At 51.0% G+C, this 24,787-nt stretch overlaps 1 protein-coding gene across 2 annotated transcripts in view; it reads right to left on the reverse strand.

The window, feature by feature from the left end:
* Man1c1 (mannosidase alpha class 1C member 1) overlaps positions 1-12,633 on the reverse strand; it is a 148,559-nt gene extending 135,926 nt beyond the window's left edge. The window contains exons 1-2 of one of the 2 annotated variants that reach the window (XM_042272070.2): positions 11,566-11,707; positions 11,342-11,432 (exon numbers count right to left, since the gene is read on the reverse strand). Coding sequence is in view for 1 of the 2 variants with exons in the window: in XM_006975658.4 (XP_006975720.2) it covers positions 11,342-11,884 (543 nt within the window). In the remaining variant the exon portion in view is untranslated. Of the gene's footprint in view, positions 1-11,341 lie in introns of both variants that reach the window. The other variant, XM_006975658.4, reaches the window with a different exon arrangement.
* Between the last annotated feature and the right edge of the window lie 12,154 nt (positions 12,634-24,787).

The following is a 24,787-nucleotide window of genomic DNA, read 5'->3' on the forward strand; positions in this document are numbered from 1 at the left end:
CACAGGTAAGGCCCTGGATTTGGTGCCCAGCACCAAAAAGAAGGAAAAAAAAAAAAAAAACACTAGATAGAAAAACAAAGCAGGTGTGGTGGAATACTCATCCATGTCTGTAACCCCTGAACTTGGAAGGTGGGACGAGAGGATCAGAAATTCAAGGTCATCCTCAGCTACTTGTGAGTTCAGCACCAACCTGGGTTACATGAGACCCATAATAAAAAAGAATACATGCACACACAATTCTTTCAGAATGAGTTGAGGAGAGAACCCATCTATGAGGCCATCGCCATGTTGACACCAAAAAACAGATAAGGATTTTTTACATTAAAACTGTCAAAGTCTCAAAACATCAAGTGCACTGGCTTAACATTCCTTTTAGATCATCCTGCGTTACCATCGTGACAGGATTAAAGGGGAAACAGTGTCACCATCTCCATAGATTCAGGAAAAGCATCTGACAACGTTCAGTCCCAACAGCACCAGGACGATGACTCAGTCCATCCCTAGAAGCCAAGCAGAGAAAGCCAAGCACAGTGGTATACACTTGTAACCCACCTCCAGGGAGGCGGGGACGGGTGGGTAACCGAGGCTCACTGCCCAGCCAGCAGAGCCTACTTGGCCAGTTCCAAGCCAGTGATAGACAGTCTCACAAGAACAGTACACAGGACTGTTGTCCTCTGGCCTCCACATGCACACACATGTGCACACAAAAAAAACACACAAAACCCCTCTCAGCAAACTAGGAATAGGAGGGAATTTCTTTGGCCTGATAAAACGCATTTATCAAGAAAACTGTGTCTGCTCTCATGGTGATGAAGGCAAACAAAGCTTTTCTCTTGAGGACAAGAATAAGGCACCTGCCGGGTGGTGGTGGCACACACCTTCTTTTTTCTTAAGATTTATTTATCTATTATGTATATAGTGTTCTGTCTGCATGTATCCCTGCAGGCCATAAGAGGGCACCGGAACACATTACAGATGGTTGTGAGCTGCCATGTGGTTGCTGGGAATTGAATTCAGGACCTCTGGAAGAGCAGCCAGTGCTCTTAACCTCTGAGCCATCTCTGCAGCCCCCTCCCCCAATGGCACACACCTTTAATCCCAGCACTCAGGAGACAGAGACAGGTGGATCTCTGAGTTTGAGGCCAGCCTGGTCTACAGAGTGAGTTCCAGGACAGCCTGGGCTACACAGAGAAACCTTGTCTGGAAAACAAACGAACAAACAGAAAAAGAACAAGGCTCCCCTACCAGCTCTCAACCTCTCTATCTAACACAGAACTGGAGTCCTCATCAATGACAGACAGACAGACAGACAGCAAGATGGGCCAGCAGGGAACGGCACCTGCTGTGCAAGCCTGATGACCTGAGTTCCAGCCCCAGAACTCATGAAAAGATGAAAGAAAACCAACTCCAGACAAGTCAGACAGGAAGAAATAAAACCATACAAGGCGATGTATACATAAAAGATCCTAAGGAACCTACCTCAGTCTAATGAATTTAATAAGGTCATGTGACAGAAAGACATTACACTTTAAAACAAACAAACAAACAAAACTAGTCAGGTTCAGTGGTGCACACATTTAACCCCAGCCCTCGGGGCAGAGGCAAGAGGATCTCTGTGAGTTCGAAGCCAGGCTGATCCACACAGCAAACTCCAGGACAGGTAGGACTACATAGAAAGACCCTGTCTCAAAAAAATTTTTTTGTTGTTTGTTTTTTGAGAAGGGTTTTTCTCTGTGTAGCCCTGGCTGTCCTGGAGCTTGCTGTATAGACCAGGCTGGCCTTGAACTCCAAGATTCGTCTGCCTCTGCCTCCCAAGTGTTGAGATTAAAGGTGTGTGCCACCTCTGCCAGCCTTCAAAAATTACTTTAAATTAAAATTTATGTTTTTAAACGATTGTATGTCTGGGCACTAGCAACAAATAATCGGAAAAGTAAAGAATAGCATTCATAACAACGTAGAAGAGAGACGGGGATCTCTGGAGTTGGGGCTCAAGGCCTGGCCTCTGAGAACTATAAAGCTTTTCTGAGAGAAACGGAAGCACACCTGGATCAATGGAGAGGGAGACACATTTGTGGGGGGCAGGGTGAATACTGTTTCCTTGCTGCGTTGTTCCTTAACGTATTTCAAAGGAGCCTCATTTAGGCTGGAGAGGACTCAGTGGCTAAAAGCACTGGCTGCTCTTCCAGAGGACCCAGGTTCAGTTCCCAGCACCTACACGATGGCTCACAACCACCTGTAACTTCAGTTCCAGGGACCCAGTGCCTTCTGTGGCCTCCTTGGCACCAGACACACATATGGTGCACATATACAGATAGACATATACATAAATTTTTAAATTTATAAGTAGTTTTTGCTTGTTTCACATAATAAACACTGGAAATAATGCAAAACTCCAACCACAGGTGAACAGATACTCACAGGAGTCACAGAAAGGAATACATCTCAACTAGAGTGGCATGTGCCTTGTGAAAACACTCTCATTGGGGAAGGAAACCTTATCCACAGGGAACAACACACTGTCCAATGCTCCTTACCCCAGGTATGGTGGTTAGAAAAAATGGCCCCCAAAGAGAGTGGCACTATTAGGAGGTGTGGCTTTGTTGGAGTAGGTATGGCCTTGTTAGAGGATGTGTGTCACTGTGGAGGCAGGCTTTGAGGTGTCATACATGCTCAAGCCACGCCCAGTGTCCCCATCCACTTCCTGTTGCCTTTGGATCAAGATGTAGAATTCTCAGCTCCTTCAGCTCCTTCTCCAGCACCATGTCTGCCTGCACGCCGCTATGATAATCATGGGCTAAACCTCTGCAACTGTAACCCTATTACATGTTTTTCTTCATAAGAGTTGCCATGGTCATGGTGTCTCTTTTCAGCAACAGAAACCCTAACTAGGATACCAGGCTACACTGATGTCTTCTGGGAGAAATCAGGATGGAGATGGAGATAGATGGGAGTCCTCTGGGGATGGATCCAAAAAAAAAAAAGTAAAAGCATTTCTGAAGGGGATGGAATTCAGCAGCAAACTGTATTCAAGTTTCAGCCTTGATGCATTTCAGCCTTGGCGGTGGTGGCGGCGCACGCCTTTAACTCCAGCACTCAGGAGGCAGGGGCAGGCGACCTCTAAGTTTGAAGCCAGCCTGGTCTACAGAGCGAGTTCCAGGATAGCCAGGACTCCAGAGAAAAACCCTGTCTCAACCTACCACCCACCCATCCAAAAAAAAAAGGATCTGTGCATTTCACTATAAATAAACTATGCTTACCTAAATAACGCCTACACCACAAAGCTGTGGAGAAGAGACTGTACAGGAGCAGCGATGACAGGTGACAGTCCTGGACCCTCAGGACATGGCTGCAATGCATAGCAGTGTGTATGAAGACCTGAGCTGCCAAGAATGACTTCTGTTTGGTGGGATGCGGCAGAAAGCGACTGAGGTGAAAGGTGAGGAGGGGAAGAACAATCCCCCATTATTTGTTGATTGAACATGAAGGCTCCACCAGAAAAGGAGCTGACCCAGAATATGCCGGACAAAAGCTCCATTGTTGGTCGTCTACCTAGGAGGGCATTAGTCAAAAATGCCATGGTTGGAGCTGGAGAGGTGGCTCAGAGGGTAAGAGCACTTACTGCTGCTCTTGCAGAGGACCCAAGTTTGGTTCCCAGCACCCACATCAGGCAACTCACAACTGCCTGTAACTTCAGTCCAGGGGATCCAGTGCCCCACCAAGGACATGTGTATGCACATAAACTCATGCACGCACATATATATTTAATCTTTAAGAGGGGAAAAAGCCACAAATTTGCCTCACAAAATTTTCCACAGACCTTACTGAATTGTATGGCCAGCCACTCCAGCTTTCAGTTTCAGTGAAAGAAGCCACTGCTGCCAGGCAGTGGGTGATGACACACACCTTTAATCTCAGCACTCAGGAGGCAGAGGCAGGTGGATCTCTGTGAGTTTAACGCCAGCCTGGTGGTCTATAGAGCAAGATCCAGGACAGGCACCAAAACTACACAAAGAAACCCTGTCTCAAAAAACAAAAAAGAAAAGAAAAAGAAAGAAAGAAAGAAAGGAAGGAAGGAAGGAAGGAAGGAAGGAAGGAAGGAAGGAAGGAAGGAAGGAAGGAAGGAAGAAAGAAAGACAAAAAAGAAGCCACTGTTGAGGTGAAAGACAGCCAGACCCCAGTGTGAGGAAGAGCTCACACTGAGGTCAACACCTACCTCTTAGATCTGCTGGGCTCTCAACCCAAATCTTAGAAAACAAACCCGGAGAGAGGGGGACGGCAAACACCTGTAGCTGAGCAACCGCACTGAGGCCCGTGAAAAGTGGGGATGCCAAAACGGGGCTGATGAGAACACTCTCATCTGTGTAGACTGCGTTAAGGGAAAGAGAGCTGGCATTGGTGGTACACTGCCTTTAATCCTGGTTTAATCTGAGCAGAGCACCCCCAGGTGATTCCAAGCTTGGGGGGGGGGGCGGGGAGAAAGCAGGAAAGGAATCACCAGGCAGGTCTATGGGCCGGGTCTTAAATACCCTGTAGGCGTGGTCTCCAGCATCTCAGGGGGAGGAACCCCTGCTTGGCAGGTTTTCAATCAGGGATCGGGTCTGGAGGGAGAGAGGTGAGGTTTCCTTCTAAACAGATCTCTTTGAGTTCGAAGCTAGCCTGGTCTACAGAACAAGTTCCAGGACAGTCAGGGCTAAACAGAGAAACCTAGTCTCGACACCCCCCCCAAAAAAAAGAGGTGGGGGGTGAGATCTATGCCTAAGCCAGGTGTTAACTAGCCCCAAAGAGATGAGAAATGAAGGCGGAAGACGGAGGTGGGACTAGGGTCCTCGGGCTGTCAAAAGTCTTTGAGAAGTCTCCATTATCAGCCATGGAAACATGGAGCCAAGAAAATGCATTGTTTTTCCCCCCGGTTATGCAAATACTTGTGTGTCAAACCTCTGCCTGAAGCTGTCTGGTTGAGCCCGGTGTTTCTGAACTGCAGGCACAATGAGCCGTCACAAGAGTCATCCCTGGCTTGTGACGCTGGGATATGCCCCACAGGGAGCCCCTGTCTTCAAGACATGTAATCAACAGCCGTGATTTCACTCAAGGCACCCACTGTCCTGAATCCCGTGTTCATCATTCCATGGCTAAGCCACTGCCCATGTGGCCCACAGACACATGACAGGAAAGAGAGTTTCCTAAAACTCCTGACGCGTTCCCTACCCCGCCCTCAACTCAGGATGCAGACTAGTGGCGTCCACAAGCTTGAGCGCCAGCATTCTCAAGTCCTGATGCCCACCAAGATTACCAAGCAGCTTCCCTGTGCCAGGCTTTGCCATCCACGAGCCTGATTGATTTTTTCCAATAAGAGGAAAGATATAAAGACCCTCTGAGCAAAGTATGCCTAATATATATCACAATATTTATTTTTGGTGGAGTAATAGATCGGTCTTGCGGGAAAGCTGGGGAAAGGCATCTTGTGTGCACGGATGTAAATCAGTCACTCTGAACACCTCGGGGAATCTATATTCGCACCCCCCTGCTAACTCTACTGTGAAATAAGCAGCTGACTTCTTTACAGGCATCATTTTATTTGTTTCTTGTCTAACACTAAAGACAGAGTTAAGGACGTGAGGTCCTGGAAGCAATCACTTCTCTAATGCCCAGCCTCCCAAAAGACTGGCAACCCAGAGAGAAGGTAGAGAGACATCGATCTGCAGGTGTTAACAGCCGCTGGCCGGGGAGGAGCCGATGCACGCAGTTCTAAGGAGGAGCTGGAAGGGTGTGGCTGGGCTCAAGATACGAGAGTGTCCCGAGGGATGTGTCCACTTCTTTCAGCCTGTCTCCACTGAAGTCAGATGAACTACGCAGCGAGGCAAGTAGGAAACAGAGGAGCAAGGGAGACGAAAAGGAGCTCCGATGGATCTGCAAGCTAGCTCTTCGAGGTGAAGCCATTCGATCTGAGTCATTCCTGATATTAATTATCCTGCACCTCTCCCAGACTCCGACTCACATGCTACAAAGAACACAACGCCTTTTAATTTTCCTACCTGTCCCTGGTACCAGTGATGATAAATCAGAGACACGGAGAAACCACACATGACTAATGAAGCAGGCTACTAATGAGGAGCAAAGATCATTCGCCAAGATGACAACATCACCTGTCACAGCCAGCAATATCCTGGAGGCTTGGGGTGGCGGGCCCCCGAGGGTAGAGCCAGGGACACTGTTTGCCAAGCCACAGGCACTTTGGGACAATTAAAAGCATCCTCCAGGTGCCTGCTATCCAGGCAGGGAAGAGTTCATTCACCTCTGCCCCCTTCAAATTAGCCTTGGAAAATTACTGATACTTCTAGCCAACCTCTTGGGCCATTAAGCCCTTAAACATGGCTGGAGGTCCCTGTCAGCCTCTTTGGAAATCACAGGTGCTTTTGGGGCAGAGGTCCAGCCTCAACTAGCAGCAGCCTTAACTGTTCATTTACAGGGGTGTGTGTGTGTGTGTGTGTGTGTGTGTGTGTGTGTGTGTGTGTGTGTGTGTGTGTGTGTTGGGGTGTGTGTTGGGGGAGGGTGCACATGCACACGCATGCATGCATATGGAGGTCAGAGGTCAACCTCACGACGTTGTTGGTGTTACCCATCTTGCTTTTGCTTTTCCTCTAAGACAGCAATTCTTTTTACATGTATTTATTTTGCCTGTGGATAGGGGTGCAACACACAGGCCGTAGTGCCGAGACTTGTCAGTGAAGGTCAGGGGATAAGTTTTGGAATGAGTTCTCTCATTCCACTATGTGGGTCTCAGGGATCAAAGTCAAATTTCAGGCTTGGCAGCAAATGCCTTAACATGCCTTTTTTCTTTCTTTCTTTCTTTCTTTCTTTCTTTCTTTCTTTCTTTCTTTCTTTCTTTCTTTCTTTCTTTCTTTCTTTCTTTCTTTCTTTTTTTGACTAGACTGACTGGCCCATAAGTCCTAAGGATCCACCTGTCTCTACCGCCCCATGACTGGGATAAGAAGGACACACCACCAAGCTCTGCTTTTTTACATAGGTTCTGAGGTTCAAACTCAGATCCTCAAGTACTTGACCAACAGCCCAATCTCCCCAGCTGTCTCAGGGTTTCTATTGCTATGAAGAGACACCATGACCATGTCAACTCTTATAAAGGACAACATCTAATTGGGGTGGCTCGCAAACAGTTCAGAGGTTCAGTCCATTATCATTATGGCGGGACATGGCGGCAAGCAGCCAGACATGGTGCTGGAGAGGTAGCTGAGAGTCCTATATCTTACAGACAACAGGAAATCGACTGTCACACTGGGCAGTACCTTGAGCATAGGAAACTTCAATGCCTACCCCCACAATGACACACGTCCTCCAACAAGGTCATACCCTACTCCGACACCTCCTAATAGTGCCACTCCCTATGAGCTTATGGGGGCCAATTACATTCAAACCACCACACCAGTCCAATTTACAGATCTTGAATAAGCTGAATCTATATTCAAATATCTGGGCCAACTAAATGTCACACCAGATCCATGAATACAGCAGTAAACAGGGAGGCAGAGGGAAGAGAAGAGCACCCCCTGAATTCTGGCCTCTTGGTTTTACTATATCAAGGCCAAGAACCAGACCACAGGCAGAGTTGAACCCAGGCTGGATTCTTTGCAAGATTGCTGTGAGGTGCCACATGAGAGTCCAGGGCCAACTGGACAATGAAGCAGAAATGCAATCCAGGTTCTCTTTGCCCAGACAAGCACTTCAGGAAGAGGAAGCAGAAGGAATGATCCTTCCTACAATTTGTCCAAAAGTAACATATGGGCTAGGAGGACACTCAAAACCAGTCACCAGTATCATGGCCCTACATTGCCCATTCCATTTGACAAAGGCCCCCTACACTGGGAGGGATCCATAAGGTTTTTCAGATCAGCAACCTACAGTCATGAATTCAGAACAGTGTAACTTGTTTCCTTGGGTTTGATGCTAACAGGGTGCCCATTCCCAGCTCTTATCACATGTAAGAATCCACAGACCATCCACCAATGGACAAAGATTCCCAGTCCCTATTAAACATGGCTAACCTGCAGCCCTCAGACTGCACATGTCCCAGGACAGCTATGAATATCACATATGTTGATGCCATCATACCACAATGCCAAAAAGCATCCCTGTGGGTCCATACGGTCCTCGGAGCTGGAAGAGAAGTAGTTAACAAGCCTGTTCCCTTTTGAATTCCAGCCAACATCTTTGCCCTTCATGAGCACAAGCTGTAGAGACATTCAACCCCATCTCCCAAGTTCAATATGAGTGCTGGGAATAACTAAATTAATCAACATTTAGATAGCTGTTCATGGGTAAAAGCTAGGGATACAACAGTGTCCATCACTGCCATCAAAACCATCACCACATGATTACACTTGACCTCGTGGGACCAAGAGGTGCGAGGATGGAGAAAGTTCAGTTGCTAAGGTGACCCTGACTGTCGTGGAAGTCTACGGAGGGGCCAGAGCTGGACCAGTGTCCACGGACAGCCTATCACCTCTCTTTCATCCATCTTACAGGGAGGTCCAGGCAGGAAGAGACGTGGTTTGCCCAAAGACAAACAGCTGGCAGCTGAGCTAAGACATCGACCCTTGTTCTCGACATCCCACCCCCGCCACACACACACACACACACACACACACACACACACACACACATTGCTTTCTCCAAGATTCCAAAACCAGGAGGTGACAAAGTATTTCCTGACACATGGATAACCAGAACCTGCAACTTCGACCCATCTTATCAGCACAGGCTTTGCACCCACATCCATCTCTCAAATCAGAATGTTCACAAATACATTGACTTGATCCGGGGCCAGAGCGTCCAGTTCCCTTCCACTCCCATCTATCACCCTCTCTGATTCTGTCCCGATGTTGATTTTCACTTTAAAAATCTCATAAGGACAGGGCTCTTTTTATCTGATGCTAGCCTTACTTCTCCTTGGGTCTAATCAATCCATGTCTGGAAATAAACAAACCAGAGACAAATGCCACGGTCCCTTTTTGGAAAACAGGCACCTTTAAAGTGATTCATCCCTAGGCATGACACAGAGAGAAACCGAAGGACCATGAACAGACACCTCCAGCAGTAATCGTGTGGATGCCTCCTCTGGGGGGACAGTCACCGTATGTTAACTTCTAAAAGACTCCACCCACCACTGTCAGAATGGAGACATGGGGCAGGGTTCAAAGTCAGGTAGCCCCAAAAGACCACAGGTCCCCAAACATAACTGTGAATATAGCTCAGCAGCCACCACTCTGAGGAGCTTGCAGTCTCCAAGACAGAGAATGAGAAGAAGGCTATGGAATAGCAGTTACATGCCTCTAGCTGCACCCAGGGTGTAAGGAGATGACACATCCCAGATCCAGATACCTGGCAACAATGTAGCCTCCTCCCACCGTCTTACTTCACACCCACCTGCAAAGCATGGCGTCCTCACACCTCCTACCAGCCCCAGCCACTGCAGAAAGTGGGAGCCCCAGCCTCTGCTAGTAACAAGCCTATATCTCTGCATGGACAAAGGCAAGCTCCCCTCCAGCAGCCAGCCTACATCCCCATCCCCCGCCCATCAGGGAGGCTCTATCCCGGGCTTTCAGAAGGGTACCTCTTCCACAGTAGTGAATTCTCCATCCTTTTGGAGATCTTTTTGACAGTTTCTTGGCAGCTCTGGGCATCCCTTGAGGAATGGCATGGATGCATGCATGCAACATATGTGTGATTGATTTCACTGGGAGCTGCAGCCCGCCAAGGAGGTTCAGAAGAGTGCAAAGAGGGCCCGTATGGAGAAACAGCTTCAGGAAAGGGAGAGGCAAAGGGCCCAGGTGAACTGGGCACAAGACAGCCTCTTAACAGAAATGGGAGAGATGGTGTCTCTTGCTTAACGATTGCAAAGTCTAGTCTTTGATTAACCTTTGAGAGTTGAGTGAAAATCGGGAAACATGCTCGTGTGCACACATGAGCACACACACATCGAGGACTTGGCTTCTGAGTGACTTCACATGTCCTGTGGTTGCTTGTTAAGAGTTCAAACAGAGCTGGGCAGTGGTGATGCCCACCTTTAATCCCAGCACTCAGGAAGCAGACACAGGCAGATCTCTGGGAGTTCGAGGCTAGCCTGATCTACAGAGCAAGTTCCAGAACAGCCAAGGCTACACAGAAAAACTCTTGTCTAGGAAAAAAAAAGTCTCTAACAGGGCTCTGCATGGTACCTTCGAGTACAAGCAGACATCAATGGTGGTGATGAGATGGGCAAGGGGAAGAAGCGCAGCTCCCACAGAGGAAGAGGGTAGCCGAGCCCTCCAGGAGCTCTAGCTCATCTTCACAAGGGAGACCCTAAAGGTGCTGCCTGTTCTTTCTAGAAATGAAAGCAGGCCTGCTGACTTCCTGCAGTAAACTCAGAGGTCCGGACTGCAGCAGCGCTTTCCTTCTGGGTCCCCAGGACTGGGAGAGCATCCTCTTCTTTCCAGGGAGGAGACCCCGGCCCATTGCTTGCTCACAGCCCCCTTGTGGCCCGGGGGTGTCACTGCAGCCCCCTCTGATATTCTGGCCACACATCTCACACAGACCACTCTCAGCTGGGGTGGGGCAGAACATTCAGGAACCAGAGGCTTCTTGGCAACTGTCTGCAAGCCATGTCCACGCTGTGTTTGTTTTTGATGTCTTAAATTAAGACTCTGACTAAAAGTGATCCTTCTAAATCCCTCTGTGGTCCAATCCTTACAGGGAACCAGTCCAAGACCCACCTCATTAAGCCAATAACCTCAGAGCTTCTGTAACATTACCACTGCTTTATTGATCGTTCCTTCTTCTTTCACATGCAATTATGTACAATTGCTGCGAAGCTCGATAGAAGCAGTTAGCAGGAATGCTAGACACCACTGGGTTGCAAGATGCTGAGCGATTACAAAATAGGACACCGAATACCTCACATATCTTGGGTTTCCATATCCTGCTGGGGCTTAGGGGAAGCCGAGACACACAGTGAGCGAGAAAATTTCCAGTGGCTCCCTCCTGTACAAATGCAAACTAAGGACCTAGAGTCCACTCCGCACTAGCAGCCCAGCAAGGGAAAGCGTGGAGCCCACTAGGGCTGGACACTCAACAGGAAAGATCCGTCTAGAGGTTGGGCAGGAGCCATAAGCTGAAGCCCTAGTTACCCTAAAGTATGCACGGAGGAGAGAAACTTTGGGGAGAGAGGAGGTGCTGCAGTGTGCCTGAAGGGTCTCAGGCAGACCGGGAGCCAGGAGGGGTCAAGAAGGGGGGAAATGCTTGCTGCGGGAAGTCTTGGCGGGAGGTGTGTGTTAGGGCAGGAGGTGCTTACCTCTTTCACTTTCTCGCGCTGAGCTCGCACTAGATTCTGGGACTCCTTACCCTCATCAGTCCTTGTCCCCAAGACTGGGTGTCGAAGGCGGCTGCGGAAAGCATTGTAGTCGAAACTGAACCGGACAGTCTCTTCTTGTGGCCTGGGGGCTGCGACACTGTTGCCCTCCTCCCGGGGCCCGGTGGGGCGGGTGCGCCGCAGCCACCCTTTCCTACGGAGGATACCTTTCCTACGGAAGATACCGACCGGGCGGCCGGGATCGTCCTCGCCCGGGGCCGGAGCCGCGGGGGCAGGGTTAGGAGGCGGCTCTTGCTCGGGCACCGGGTGGTGGCCGGCGATTTCGGCCATCACCTCCAGGCCGGGCTGCTGGGTACGCGAGGCCAAGAAGAGGCGCTTGAGGCGAGAGGAGTGGGGCAGCAGGAACAGGGCGCCGAAGCACAGGGTGATGAGGCCCGAGAGGAAGAGCAGGAAAAGGAACTTCTGCGGCAGCCGCAGCCCCCACGCCGAGGCCGGGACGAAGCCCGGCACTTTCCTCACGAGCATCGCGGCGCGGCCAGCAGCAGGGGGCTGTCAGCTCCGCCGGGGCTCCCCGGAGTCCTCAGAGTCTTCAAGGGTAAGGAACGAGAGCGCAGCGGCTGGGGTCCCCGGGCAGGGCTACGCACCCCGAGGCCGCCGCTCTGGGACCCGCCTGAAGTTCAGGGAGTTTGGAGCGAGTCCTCCCGCGCGAGGGCGGGGGCGCGGCGGCCTCGGCGGGGCCCGGGCGAGGGGGGCTGCTCGGCTGGAGCCCGGGCCCGCCGTGCGCCGCAACCTGCCCTCCGCCTGGTCCACAGAGCCCGCGCCTTCCCGCGCCGGAGCCGTCACATGCCGTCTGTGACGCCTTAGCAGGGTGTGCAGGGACACCCGCAGGCCCCGACCCGCCCGCACTCGAAGTTTCAGCCTCTGGAGCAGTTTGCAACGGAAGCCCCCGGGGCTGCAGCGCGAGCACCGCTCCTAGAGCGCGCGCCTGGCTGGTGGTGACGGCGCGGGGCCCGGCGGTCCGTACACGTCCACAACTTTGCTCCGCCGCGCGCAGCTGCGGCTCCCGAGGCTTCGCGGGACCCGGGGGCTTCAGACGCTCGCGCGGGCAGAGGGATGCCCGGGAAGCGCGTGCGAAGCCTGCAGCTGGCCTCGATCAGCCCGGGGCTGGGCGGCTGCCGCTGCGCCCGAGAGCGCGGACTCGGACGCCGCAACTCGGGAGGGCGCGGGTCTCCCGCTGCGATCACCTGTTCCCGGCCCCGCGGCTCCACTCGCCGCGCAGCCTCCCCCGCTGCAGCTCCAGACGGGCCGCCGCCGCTCAAGCTCTCACTGCGACAGCGCCGCCGCCCCGCCCCCCGCCGGCCACGCCCTCAGGCCACGCCCACATGCGCGCCCCGCGCCCCGCCTCTCCACCCGCCGTGGCGCCGCAGTCTGGCCAATGGGGAGCCTAGCCGGGAGGAATGGGCGGGCCCTGATCTGAGCCACGCCCCTTGCTTCCAGTACTGGCCCTGCGCTCCCCCATCCTGCTGGCTCCAATGGTCCAGCTGCGCGCTGTGGCAAGGGCGGGGTGCAGAGCGAAGCGAGGTCATTGGCTGCCTCCGAGGGATCCCCGTTGGGCCACAATCACCCATTGGTTTCTGCTCAGCATTCGCTGGACTCCGAGCGACCGAGACGCCCCCTCCACCGCCCACCACCGCCTTGAGCCGCTCTGTGTTTCGGTCTCCCCCGGAAGGGCCAGGAGACCAGGTTGGTCTGGAAGGCTTTGCCCATCTTTGGGCGACCCTGTCACTTCTCAGCACCGGCCGGGGATTGTCAGGTTGCAGGCAGCCAGGGATGCTCAGAGCTCAGACCAGCCGCGGTGGTACGGCTGCTTCGCGCTGGGGGATGGGGATGGCTGGACCAAACCAGAGAGCTGTGGCCGCGGTTAGTTCTGGCTGAATCAGTATTTCCAGTGGTCCTTGCAAAGCGCCACCAAAAACGTGGCCAAGGCTCTTGGGTGGGGTTAGCGAGAGATGCCAACCTGAGAAGCAAGAAGAGAGAGAGGGAGGGAGAGACGCGGGGACCCGTGGACATATGCACGGGTCATACATAGACATGCATGTACATGCATATTTGCGTTTTTATGCGTACAGAGGCTGCCGGGTGGGTGTGTGCTTGCATGCAAACACACACTTAATTTCAGCACGGACACCCAAGCAAATTATACCAAAGTGTACCTAGACACGTCTGTATTAGCAAACATTGACATGTGCACAGGCGTACCCATAGACACCTCCACAAGCCCACACGTACACAGGCATGTGTTGCCAGACACGTGTGACCCAGACTCAAAGCACTGTCGTCCGTGGACTTGAGGTTGCACCTGCCTTTGCTGTTAAACCTCACCGGGGGCAAAACAACACCGCTGTGTGGGTTTCATGCAAAACACTTTACAGAGACAACAGCAGAGGGAGAGACAATTTAAGAGGTGTAATCGGCAAGAGGGAAAATATGTTTCCGCTGCAATTTAAAACCAAACGCGGCATTGACAAGACAGAAAATACTGCAGGGAGGCCTTTCCCCACGGAAGAGGCGGCCCAGGCAGGCTCTCACATAAATCTTGCTTTTTCCCTGAGGCCTACTGCAGATGGGCCACTGAGACTTCTAACCCTGGCCAGGCCATTGCCAACACACCCACACCTGACATTTAAATACCCCTGGCATATAAATTTCTTTCTGCTGAAAATAAAAGAAAAAAAGACTGCTGTGGGTAACAGGTGCAAATATTCTGGTTGCTGGAGATGAATAATCCCTCCCAATACACCGAGCTTAAATGTAAATTTCTACTTCAAATATTTCAGTCTCTTGTGAGTGTTGCTGGCAGGAGCCAGTTTCCTGGAGTTAGCGAGTCAATGAGATAAGCATGTGATCGACCCTTGGATACAGTAGCCCAGAGGCCTAGCTTGGCTTCCCCGACATCTCCCTTACCCAAGCTTCTCACTGGATCCCACAGGAATCTGCTGGCACGTATTTGGAGAACAAGGCAGGGACCCTAACTTTCCGCTTCTCTAACATTGTTCTGCACTGAGTGTGTGTGTGTGTTGGGGCGGGGTTCCCTGGAGGAGGTGGAAAACAAGATGTCTGCTCACTGTGATGGGACTTCACAACCAGTCCCTGGCCGTGTTCTGTGAGCCAGGGGCTAAGTACGGCCACAGAGGCACTGGAGGTACAGAACCAGAACCCACAGAGGCTAGTCCATTTCAGACGATAGGATGTGGGTGATTCAAATACACACAAGCTGGTGGCTGACGCTCTTGCTAGTCAGCTCTCTGAGGCACACCTGCTCATCCATCTCTCCAGCCCCTGTCCACCCACACATGCTGTGGCTCTTCTCCCACTGCCTGTATCTCTAACAGTGTCCTGTACTCCAGCATCTGCAAAGACCCTCTCGACAGGAACTGGAGCCTCTGTGACTCCCCTGAATCTCAACCACAATGCAGTGCCCTTGGACACGGTGTCTGAGTGAATCAGTGAATGAATGAGCAAATGCCCATTTACAGAAGAGGAACGCAAGGCCCAAGTGAGGACACAAATGAACATTTTCTAGGAAATTCTTCATTTACTCTTCAGAATAATCTTATGCGGTGAGTGTTATTAATAGCCTCATTTCACAAAAGACTTGGAGAGATGTGGGATAAGCGAATAAGTCTTTGTCTTAGTCAAAGTTCTTCAGGGAAACGGAACCAATAGAGAGGCAGATTTATTCTGAGAGGTTGGCTCACGTGAGTGTGGAGGCTGGAGCTGGAGCCCAGGTAAACCATCACGACACCTCCAGTCTGAGCCAGAGGGACTACACACAAGAAAGGGGGCCAGTAGCATAGGTAGCCTCCATCTGAGCCTGAAGACCCCAGAAGTGGGAGCCCCAACATCCCAGAGCAGAAGATGGCTACCTCCGCTTATCCTCAGAGCCTCCCTTGGTAATTACTGGCCCTCTGGCTCTGTGCAAGCCCACAGTGGGTTAGTGATAGCCTCTGTGTAGCTGAAATGGCCTCCCAGTCTCAGGGATGGTGTCTTTCCCGGTATCTAAGCCTCCCCCAGCCCTGCCAACTGTCACATACAGTTACCCATCACAACATCTCTCTCAGTTGGACTGGAAACACAGCCCAACGGCACTTCTACAAAGCTGTTCTGTTCACAGACACTCAAACTGGCGGGTACATATCACACAAATCCGGTTCCTGGCTCCAAGATGGGCAGAGCATGGTCCCTGTTGTTACTGACTTACTCATCCAGCGAGAAACTATATTGAACACCTACTATGTGCCAAGGCCAGAAGGGCTGAGAAATTCAGCCCTGAGTAGGACACAAAGCCCTTCAAGGGGATTCTTATCAGAAAGGCAATGCAGGTAGAATGGACCCGTTAGGGAGGAACCAAGTGCCACCAACCTGGGCCACGTACTTCCTTTCCATCCTGTCCATCTGGAATAGCAGCTCTCTCTGACAGGGGCTTCAGATGCCATCTTTTTATGTGTATGTGGTGGGGGATATTCATGTGTGTGCAGGTTCATGTACGTGTATGCAGGTTTACATGTGTGTGTATGCAGTATGTGGTCAAAGGTCCACTGTGGTTTTTGAGACAAAGTCTCTCGGTGGGATCTGGGGCTCACTGAATCCGTTAGGGTTGATGGACAGCAAGTCCCTGACACCCACTTTTTCTGCTTCCGCGGTGCTGGGATAAGCAGCCGCCACTCCTGGCTCTTTAAATAGATGCTGAGGATCAAACTCAGGCCTCGTGCGCTTTACCAAATGAGCATCTTCCTGGCGCTCAGATGCCAACTTCACAGATGAAGAAATTGAGGTTGTGCAGTGTGACATGTCCAAAGCTGCACAAGGAGTGGTCTGCAGATTCTATTCTAAGCATAGGTCCATCTAGGGCTGCTGAGATGGCAGTGGGTAGAGGTGCTGTTGGTGACCTGATGCCCAGAGCGTGACCCCTGGGACCCACACGAGGGTTTGTAGGCTGTCCTCTGACCACCACATAGGGGCTGTGGCATGTGTTCCCAGACAACACCCACAGGGTGAGGTGGATCTGTTAATATTTGTAACCAAGAGTGCTGAGGCACTTTCTATGGGGCAGGATCTTTGCAAAGCACGTTGGAGAAGCCAGGTGTGGTGTCACATGCCCAGACTCCCAGCCTAAAAAGGCTGAGACAAGAAGATTGTCACAAGTTCAAGGCTGGCCTGGGCTACAGATTAAGACTGTATCTTAAACAAACAAAACAGCATGCTAGAAAAATTAAATTATTAGATCTCGAAAACCACCTCTGAAGGGCAGCAAGATGGCTCACAGGGCAAGAGCATCTGCTGCCAAGTCTGAGGATCTGAGTTAGAGCCCACACGGTATAAGGAGAGAATTAATTCCTACAAGTTGTCCTCTGACCTCCACACATTCACAGAGGTATGTGTGCGCGTGCACACACACACACACACACACACACACACACACACACTCGAAATAAATAAGTCAGGTGGTGGTGGTGGTGCGTGTCTTTAATCCAAGCATTTGGGAGGCAGAGGCAGGCAGAGCTTTGTGAGTTCAAGGCCAGTCTGATCTACAAAGCAAGTTCCAGGATAACCAGGACTGTTACACAGAGAAACCTTGTCTCAAAAAATTAAAAATAAATAAATAAGTGAATAGATAGATGTAATTTTAAAATTAAATGCACTCCTGGGCAGGTAGTTTTTAACGCACATTTTGCAGAAGAAGTAATAGCAAAGAGTGGTCAGGGATTGACCCAATGTCACACTGCTGGGAAGGGGCTGGGGAAGGATGTAAACCCCAATGGTTAGGGTCCCAGAACCCTCGATGGTATTCAAAGTCTACCGCTTGCCATTTTGTAAGGCTGTAGCAACAGGTGCCACAGGCTGTCAGAGCAGGAAAAGACCACGGGGCCCAGCACTGCAAAGGAAAAGAGTAGACGCAGTTGGGCGTGGTGGTGCACATTTGAGTCCCAACACAGGAGGCAGAGGCAGATGAACTCTGAGAGCTTGGGGCCAGCCTGGTCTACACAGCAAATTCCAGGCCAGACACAGTGAGACTCTATCTTAAGAAGAGGAGGAGGAAGAGTGATGATGATGATGATGATGATGATAATAGTGATGATGATTATGGTGGTGGTGGTGATGGTGGTGATGATGATGGTGGTGGTGATGATGGTGGTGGTGATGATGGTGATGATGATGGTGGTGATGGTGATGGTGGTGGTAATGGTGATGATGATGGTGGTGATAGTGATGGTGATGACGACGACAAGGACTGGATAGAGTGCAATGGGTTTGGGGACGTAGGCAGCCTCACTGATAAGGACAGGCAGGGAGCTGGGGAAGGAGGGTCAGATGAACTTTTTTCCCCTCTGTAGGCTGAGGATCAGATCCAGTGCCCCGCCCATGCTCACCAAGCACTTCACTCCTCAGCTACATCCCAGCCCTCTTTTTCACTTGCAGACTTGGAAACAGGGTCTCACTAAATTGTCCAGGATGACTTAGAACTCATGATCCTCCTGCCTCAGCCTCCCCAGAAGCTGGGATCACAGGCCTGTGACACCAGGCCTGGCTATATGAACATTTTTAAGGACTGACAGTGAAGGAGGTGGAGGCCTTCTGGGGTACACTACTGTAGCCCCTGCTCATGTTGTCTGGGTCTGGGAAGGGTTAGAAGGCGTTTGGAAGACTTGACCTGGGCCGTGGCAGGCAGGGGCATTGGCATCCGTGCGGGGCTCCAGCATATGTCTGAGGTGGGAGTGTGAGCAGGGGTGAGGAACTGCTGATTCTCCTGCACTGGGAAGGCTCTAGGCAGCTGCGGAATCTGAATCTCAAGTGGCCATTAGCCCCGTTTAGAGTCACAGACAGAGAGAACCAAGCTGTCTGGGAGATAAGCGTCAGACAGCTCCCTATGGGCCACCAGACAGATCCGTCCCAGGCAGGAGACACTTAGACAACTGGGGCCGGGGTGACAGTGCTCTCTCCTCCCCCAGCCCATAGCACACCCGTTATCCAGAGATCAAAGGCCCTGCAGCCGTCTCGGGCTCCTCTCAGCAGGCTGACATCAGCCAGTGCCTCGCTGTGCCGGCGGCCGATCTCAGGGTCCCAGAGCCGAAACTCTGTGAAGCTGCCCTTTACTTCTTTCAACTCTGCCTTGGTCCCCAAGCCCCGCCGCAGCTACGTCTTCAGCAGAGCTGCTGGCAGCTACGTCTTCAGCCTGAGCGCTGGAGTCCTAGTAGTCGGGGCAAGGCTTCTACAGGGGCCTGGAGACGTCATAGTCAGGGAGAGATGCCACTGGCATGGCCAGGGATGCTACTCGATAGACTAGCATGCCCACAACCCAGCCCCACCCAGCAAGGGTGAAGAGGGAGGAAACTGGCCGAGGGCCAAGGCCCTGCAGATAGGCACATGTTTAAGTCGTGGCTTGGTCACATGCGGGCTGGTGATCCTGGGCAATTGCCAGAGCTCTCTTAGCCTTGGTTTCCTGTCCATCCAATGGTGTTGCTGCAGACCAAGCATGCTACCATACTCAATGAATGAAAAAGAGAGACGATGGCTCAGAGGTTAAGAGAACTGGCTGCTCTTCCAGAGGTCCTGAGTTCAATTCCCAGCAACCACAGGTGGCTCACAACCATCTGTAATGGGAACTGGTGCCCCCTTCTGGCGTGCAGGCGTACATGCAGGAGGAATACTGTATGTATAACAAATAAATAAATCTTTAAAAAAAGAAAGAAAGAAAAGAAAAAGAGAGACAAAGGAAGGACATGGCTGCTCTAGGTATGGTGGAGAAGAGGTTTATTGTAGATAAAAGGGAGAAAACAGCCAGAGGCAGAGGCAGAGGCATCTGGGAGAGTCTGGAGTGAACTTGGCCAGACTGAGCTGGGCCATGTGAGGAGAGAGGGGGAGGAAGAGCAAAAGGCTTGGCCAACCAAGAGGGGTGGCCTGGGCCAAGAGAGAGGCATAACCAAAATGAGTTATACAAGTCCTGAGTGAGTTATACAAGGCCCAGACTAGCTGGGGGAAGGTAAACACAGCTGGGTCCCTGGACTGGAGTTTGGGGCTGAGGGAGGAAGATGCCAGGTGTTGTCAATGCTGAGGGTGGTGGCAGCGTCCACTGTATATGTTCATAAGCACCTTAGTTAGCCATTGTTCCGAGTTTGAGACCTAACACTCAACAAGTTTCGGGTCCGGGCATGTTTGGATTAGAGACCGTCAACTGGCAAGGTTTATGAAGACAGTGAAATATCAAAACAAACAAACAAAAATGATGAAACCGAACGCTCTGCTGGACGCAGGCCTTTCCAGTGAGGAATCCTCACCCTGCAGCTGTGCTGATGAGAGACTAACATGAGGCAGCCAGGGCCCCTGGAGCGGCGGCACGCTCCTCCTTCGGGGACAGGCTGGGCCCACCTGTTCTTGATCTGCTCCTGAGACCAAGTTCTCCATCTGATGCAGAGGGGAAGGCGAAGGACCCTGGAGACCCAGGCACCCACACCAGTAGGACCTGGGCAAATCCCCCACCCCACCCTGCCCTGGAAAGCTGGGTTTGTTCCTCTGTGGGGTGGATGGAGACCACCTGGCTCCCCAGTACATAAGACGCCCATAGAGACTGAAGGAGAATAGTCTTGCAAATTCCCTAGTGTGGCATCTCAGTCAGTAAAATGGTTGTCGTGCAAGAATAAGGACATGCCGGGCGTGGTGGCGCACGCCTTTAATCCCAGCACTCGGGAGGCAGAGGCAGGCGGATCTTTGTGAGTTCGAGGCCAGCCTGGGCTACCAAGTGAGCTCCAGGAAAGGCGCAAAGCTACACAGAGAAACCCTGTCTCGAAAAAACCAAAAAAAAAAAAAAAAAAAAAAAAAGAATAAGGACATGAGTTCAGGTCCTTAGCACCCACATGAGAGCCTGGTGTGGCAGGGCACACCTGTAACCCTAACAATGGAGCTAGCCAAATCAATAAGCACCTGGCTCAGTGAGAGACTTTGTCTCAAAAAAAATAAGTTGTGGAACTGGGGAGATGGCTTGGCAGTTAAGAGCTGTTGCTCTTGCAAAGGACCCAGGTTCCCAGCACCCACACGGCGCTTCACAACCATCTGTAACTCCAGTTCCAGAGGATCCACTGACCTCCACAGACACGGGTCACACACATGATATATACACGTGTAGGCAAAACACACATACACATAAAAATGCAGCAGCAGCAACAACAAAAAACCCAGTAAGTTACAGAGTAACCAGGGAAGCTACTGGACATGAACCTCTCCATGCACATAGATGCACATGCATGCACTCGCATGAACGTGAAGACACACGCACAAAACAAAGAGCCAGTGATGCCTCATTTCCTAGTGGCAAGCAAGAGAGCCGGCCTCAAGGAAGATCTGGAGCATCAAGTTGCAAGGAAGTACCATGGCCAGAGCACTCTGTCCATGGTCCCCTGTGAGAGCCTGAATCTGTCAGCTGTCACTCTGGTGTTCAGCATCTGGATTGGGTCCCTGCCTGAGTGACTAGAGGCAGTCATGCCTGTACTGAATGCTGCCCAGATTAGCCCTCCTTCCCGGAGCTTGGGGACAGCCACCAGCAGTGGGAAGTTGCAGATGTGCACGCCAAGGCCCAGAGTATGTGAGTGACATCAGTGCTAAACCGAGCAGATGTCTCTGTCAGTACCTGAGGATCCCATCTGGAACCACTGCTCCCACAAGCACCGCTGGCCGTCAGATTCTCCGGGGTTCTGTGGCCCCTCACTTGTCTTCGTGTGAATGGGAGCAGCGGACCTGGAGCGCAGCCGACGAAGTGTGAGCTATTATTATTTATGGCGCTGGTGCTTTTCAACGGGCGTGGAAAATAAGCATCTTTGACTCTCATAAAAACGTGGTTCCAAAAGCTTTCATCAAGCCCTATAATGCTGGAAATAAAATAGTTTCCTTAAAATGCAGCCCTGCCTGCCATAATTTACCCACCTGTTCCCACTTGCTAAGATGAAGGAGACTGGGGGGGGGGGGTTGCCCACAGATGCACACACACCAGATGTCCTTCCTTTACCACTTTCCACGTTGTTTTAACTCGGTGTTGTTTTGGTTTGGTTTTGGAGACCCAGTCTCACTTGGTAGACCTGGCTAGCCTTGAACTCACAGAGATCTGCCTCCCTCTCCCTCCCAAGAGCTGAAGGTTACAAGTGTGCACCAGCACACCTAGCATCCCCCTCACCCCCACCCCCACCCCCGAGCTGAGGATCGAACCCAGGGCCTTGTGCTTGCTAGGCAAGCGCTCTACCACTGACCTAAATCCCCAATCCCATACCTTATTTTTTTGAGACAGTGAGCCTGGAGCTCACCAATCCAGCTAGACAGTGAGCCCCAGAGATCTCTATGGCCCCCACTGTGTTGGGTGTACAGCGTGACATGGTGACACCTAACTTTTATGTGTGGGCTCTGGGGATCTGACCTCAGGTCCTCATGCTTGTCTGGCAAGCACTTTACCAGGTCAGCCACCTCTCCACCCACTATCTGCTGTTGTTTTTTTAAATATCCATAAGCCAAAACTCCAGAGTCTCGAATCCTCTGCCTCTCGAGTCCAAATAAGGGGAAGGGGTGGGGGCTGAGGCAGATGTGGCTGGGCAAAAAGCACCTGGACCAAAGAACCATGGGAAAATCACTCAAACTTAACCCTGCCGGCATTTGATTGTGTGTATCAAGCCAGATAAATAAGGCAGAGAGTCAGAAGGCCTCACGGACTGCATTTCAGCTGAATCCTGTCTTTTACAGGTTGTATGATTCTGGACAAGCCACTTCGTCTGTTTAGACCCCAGTTTTCTTGACCCTGAGATGATACAGGTGTTAGCGAGTCTATCCTAAAATGCTAATGTTCAAAGTCATAAAGAACATAGCAAGTTCCGTGCAAGAAGAAACTTTGGGTCTGAAGGTGGAGTGCCATAAGTTATGTTATTTGTTCCCAAGTCCACATGCTGCCAATTGGCTGAAAGATCTAACAGGTCCCTCGCCATCCACAGCATCCCAAATGAGACAGTCAACCAGGTTCATCCCTGCCCATAAAAGATCTTCAACATTCCACAAATATGCATTGTGCCTTGATCCTAATTCAAAACATAATTTCAAATGTGTCCTAACAGGTGTGATGGCACAAGCCTGATATCCCAGCACTCAGGAGACAGAGGCAGGGGGCTATGAGTTGGAGGCCAGCCTGAGCTACAAAATGAGGCCCTACCTTTAAAATGTTTAAAAATTAAAAGGCTCTCTTTCTACATCTCCAAACCCTTGTGCAGAGCGGGACTGTCCCGCCCCCTGGTGGTTGAGTAAAGTCATGTGGGTAGTTCCAGCCAATGAGCTGCAAGCCAGAAGGATTATCCCTTCTGGGCCAGAGCATTCCATCTCTGGTGCCATGTTCTCCACAGCTGTGGCTTGTCCACGCTGCAGGTGACTGAGTGGGATTATGAGGCAGCTGCTCCATCAGCATGGGGTCATCGTGTTACTAAAGAGTAGAGTTTCTGCAGTCTGCATTGGCCGAAGTGGCCGGGAGCCTCTATAACCTCTATAAGAGATTAATTCCTGTTGCATTGGGCTGCTGTGTGTCTGAGTTTCTGGGCCACTGTGGTTTTTAACTTTTAAAACCCTTTCTCAAAAAGCAAAAATTAATTTCGATACTATGTTGTTTTTTTTTTTTGTTTGGTTTCTGGTTTTTCGAGACAGGGTTTCTCCATGTAGTTTTGGTGCCTCTCCTGGATCTCACTCTGTAGACCAGGCTGGCCTTGAATTCACAGAGATCTCCCTGGGTCTGGGTCCCGAGTGCTTGGATTAAAGGTATGTGCCACTGCTGCCAGACCTTGATAGTATTTTTAAGTGCACTCCTATAACCCAAAAGTCAGGAGGTAGAGGCAGGAGGATCAGAATTCAAGGTTATCTTCGTTACATAGTAAGTTTGAGACCAGGGATATATGAGACCCTATCTCAATAAAACAAAACGATATGTTACTTAACCCAGTACATCCAAAATGTTATTTTTTCAATCACTATGGGGGAAATCATTAATGAGATAGGTAACTGGCTTCATTGCTGCCAGATGCTCTGATGGGACCCTCTGACCAAGGACATCTTAGAGAAAGAAAGGGTCCATTTCATCTTACAGGTCCATCACTCAGAGAAGTCGGGACAGTGACTCAAGCAGGAGCTTGAAGCAGAAACCATGGAAGAATGCTCCTTGCTGGCTCACTCTCAGGCTCATGCTTAGCTAGCTTTTCTTTTAAGACTTATTTTTATTTTATGTGTATGGGTGTTTCCCCTGTGTGTATGTCCATGCCCTGCATGCCTGTAATACCTGCAGAGGCCAGAAGAGGGTGTTGGATTCCTTCTATGTAGGTGCTGGGGATCAAAACCCAGGTCCTCTGAAGAGCAGCCAGCACTGTTAGCCACTGAGACATCTCTCCAGGCCCTTTAGGTAGCTTTCTTGAGCAGCCTGGGACTATGCCTAAGGAATGGTACCACCCACAGTGGGCTGGGCTCTCCTGCATAAATTGACAGGGAAGATAAATCGCCCAGACATGCCCACAAGCCAAATTGATCTGGCCAATTCCTCAATTGCAACTCCTTTCTCAGGTGACTCTAGACTGTGTCAAATTGACAATCGAAGTCAACTAGGAGTGACTTTTTTTTTTTTTTTTTTTTTTAAATAAACCAAGTTTCCCAATCTCGTCAAGCATATCAACATTCAGATCAGCCCCAGTTCAAGTGTCCCACAGGCTCCACAGGGCTGGGACTTCTGGACTGAACAATAATGGCTAATGACCTCAGTTAAAACATTCTGGTCTAAGATATCTGAATAAATGGGTCCTTGACCTTGTACCACTAGAAAAAGAAATCCTCTGGGTGGTGGTAGCGCTCACCTTTCATCTCAGCTCTCGGGAGGCAATGGCAGGAGAATCTCTGAGTTCAAGGCCAGCCTGGTTTACAGAGTGAGTTCCAGAACAGCCAGGGCTCCACACATAGAAACTCTGCCTTGAAAAATCAAAAAAAAAGAAAAAGAAAGAAAAGGAAAGAAAAAGAAGCCCAGTGTCTCCTCAGACAGACAATGGTGAGAGCTCAGGTCCATTTTCCTTGCTTTTCCTTCTGATTACAACTGCTGCCATCTCCCTCACAGGCTGAGCCGCTCTCCATCTCCCCCAGTGAGACAGGAGGGGAGAGGGAGGGAGGGAAGCGGGGAGGGACTAAGAGGCCAGGTCTAAAGAAAATTGTGCCGAGCGTGGTGGTGCATGGCCGCAGTCAACGCGCTTGGAGTCAGGAGACCGTGAGTTCACAACCAGCATGAACTACATAGCAAGACCTTGTTCCAAAAGAAAAAAAATGGGAGCTGGAGAGATGGCTCAGAGGTTAAGAGCACTGACTGGCAGCTCTTCCAGAGGT

The sequence above is a fragment of the Peromyscus maniculatus genome, chromosome 2 (assembly GCF_049852395.1).
Source record: "Peromyscus maniculatus bairdii isolate BWxNUB_F1_BW_parent chromosome 2, HU_Pman_BW_mat_3.1, whole genome shotgun sequence".
NCBI lineage: Eukaryota > Metazoa > Chordata > Mammalia > Rodentia > Cricetidae > Peromyscus > Peromyscus maniculatus.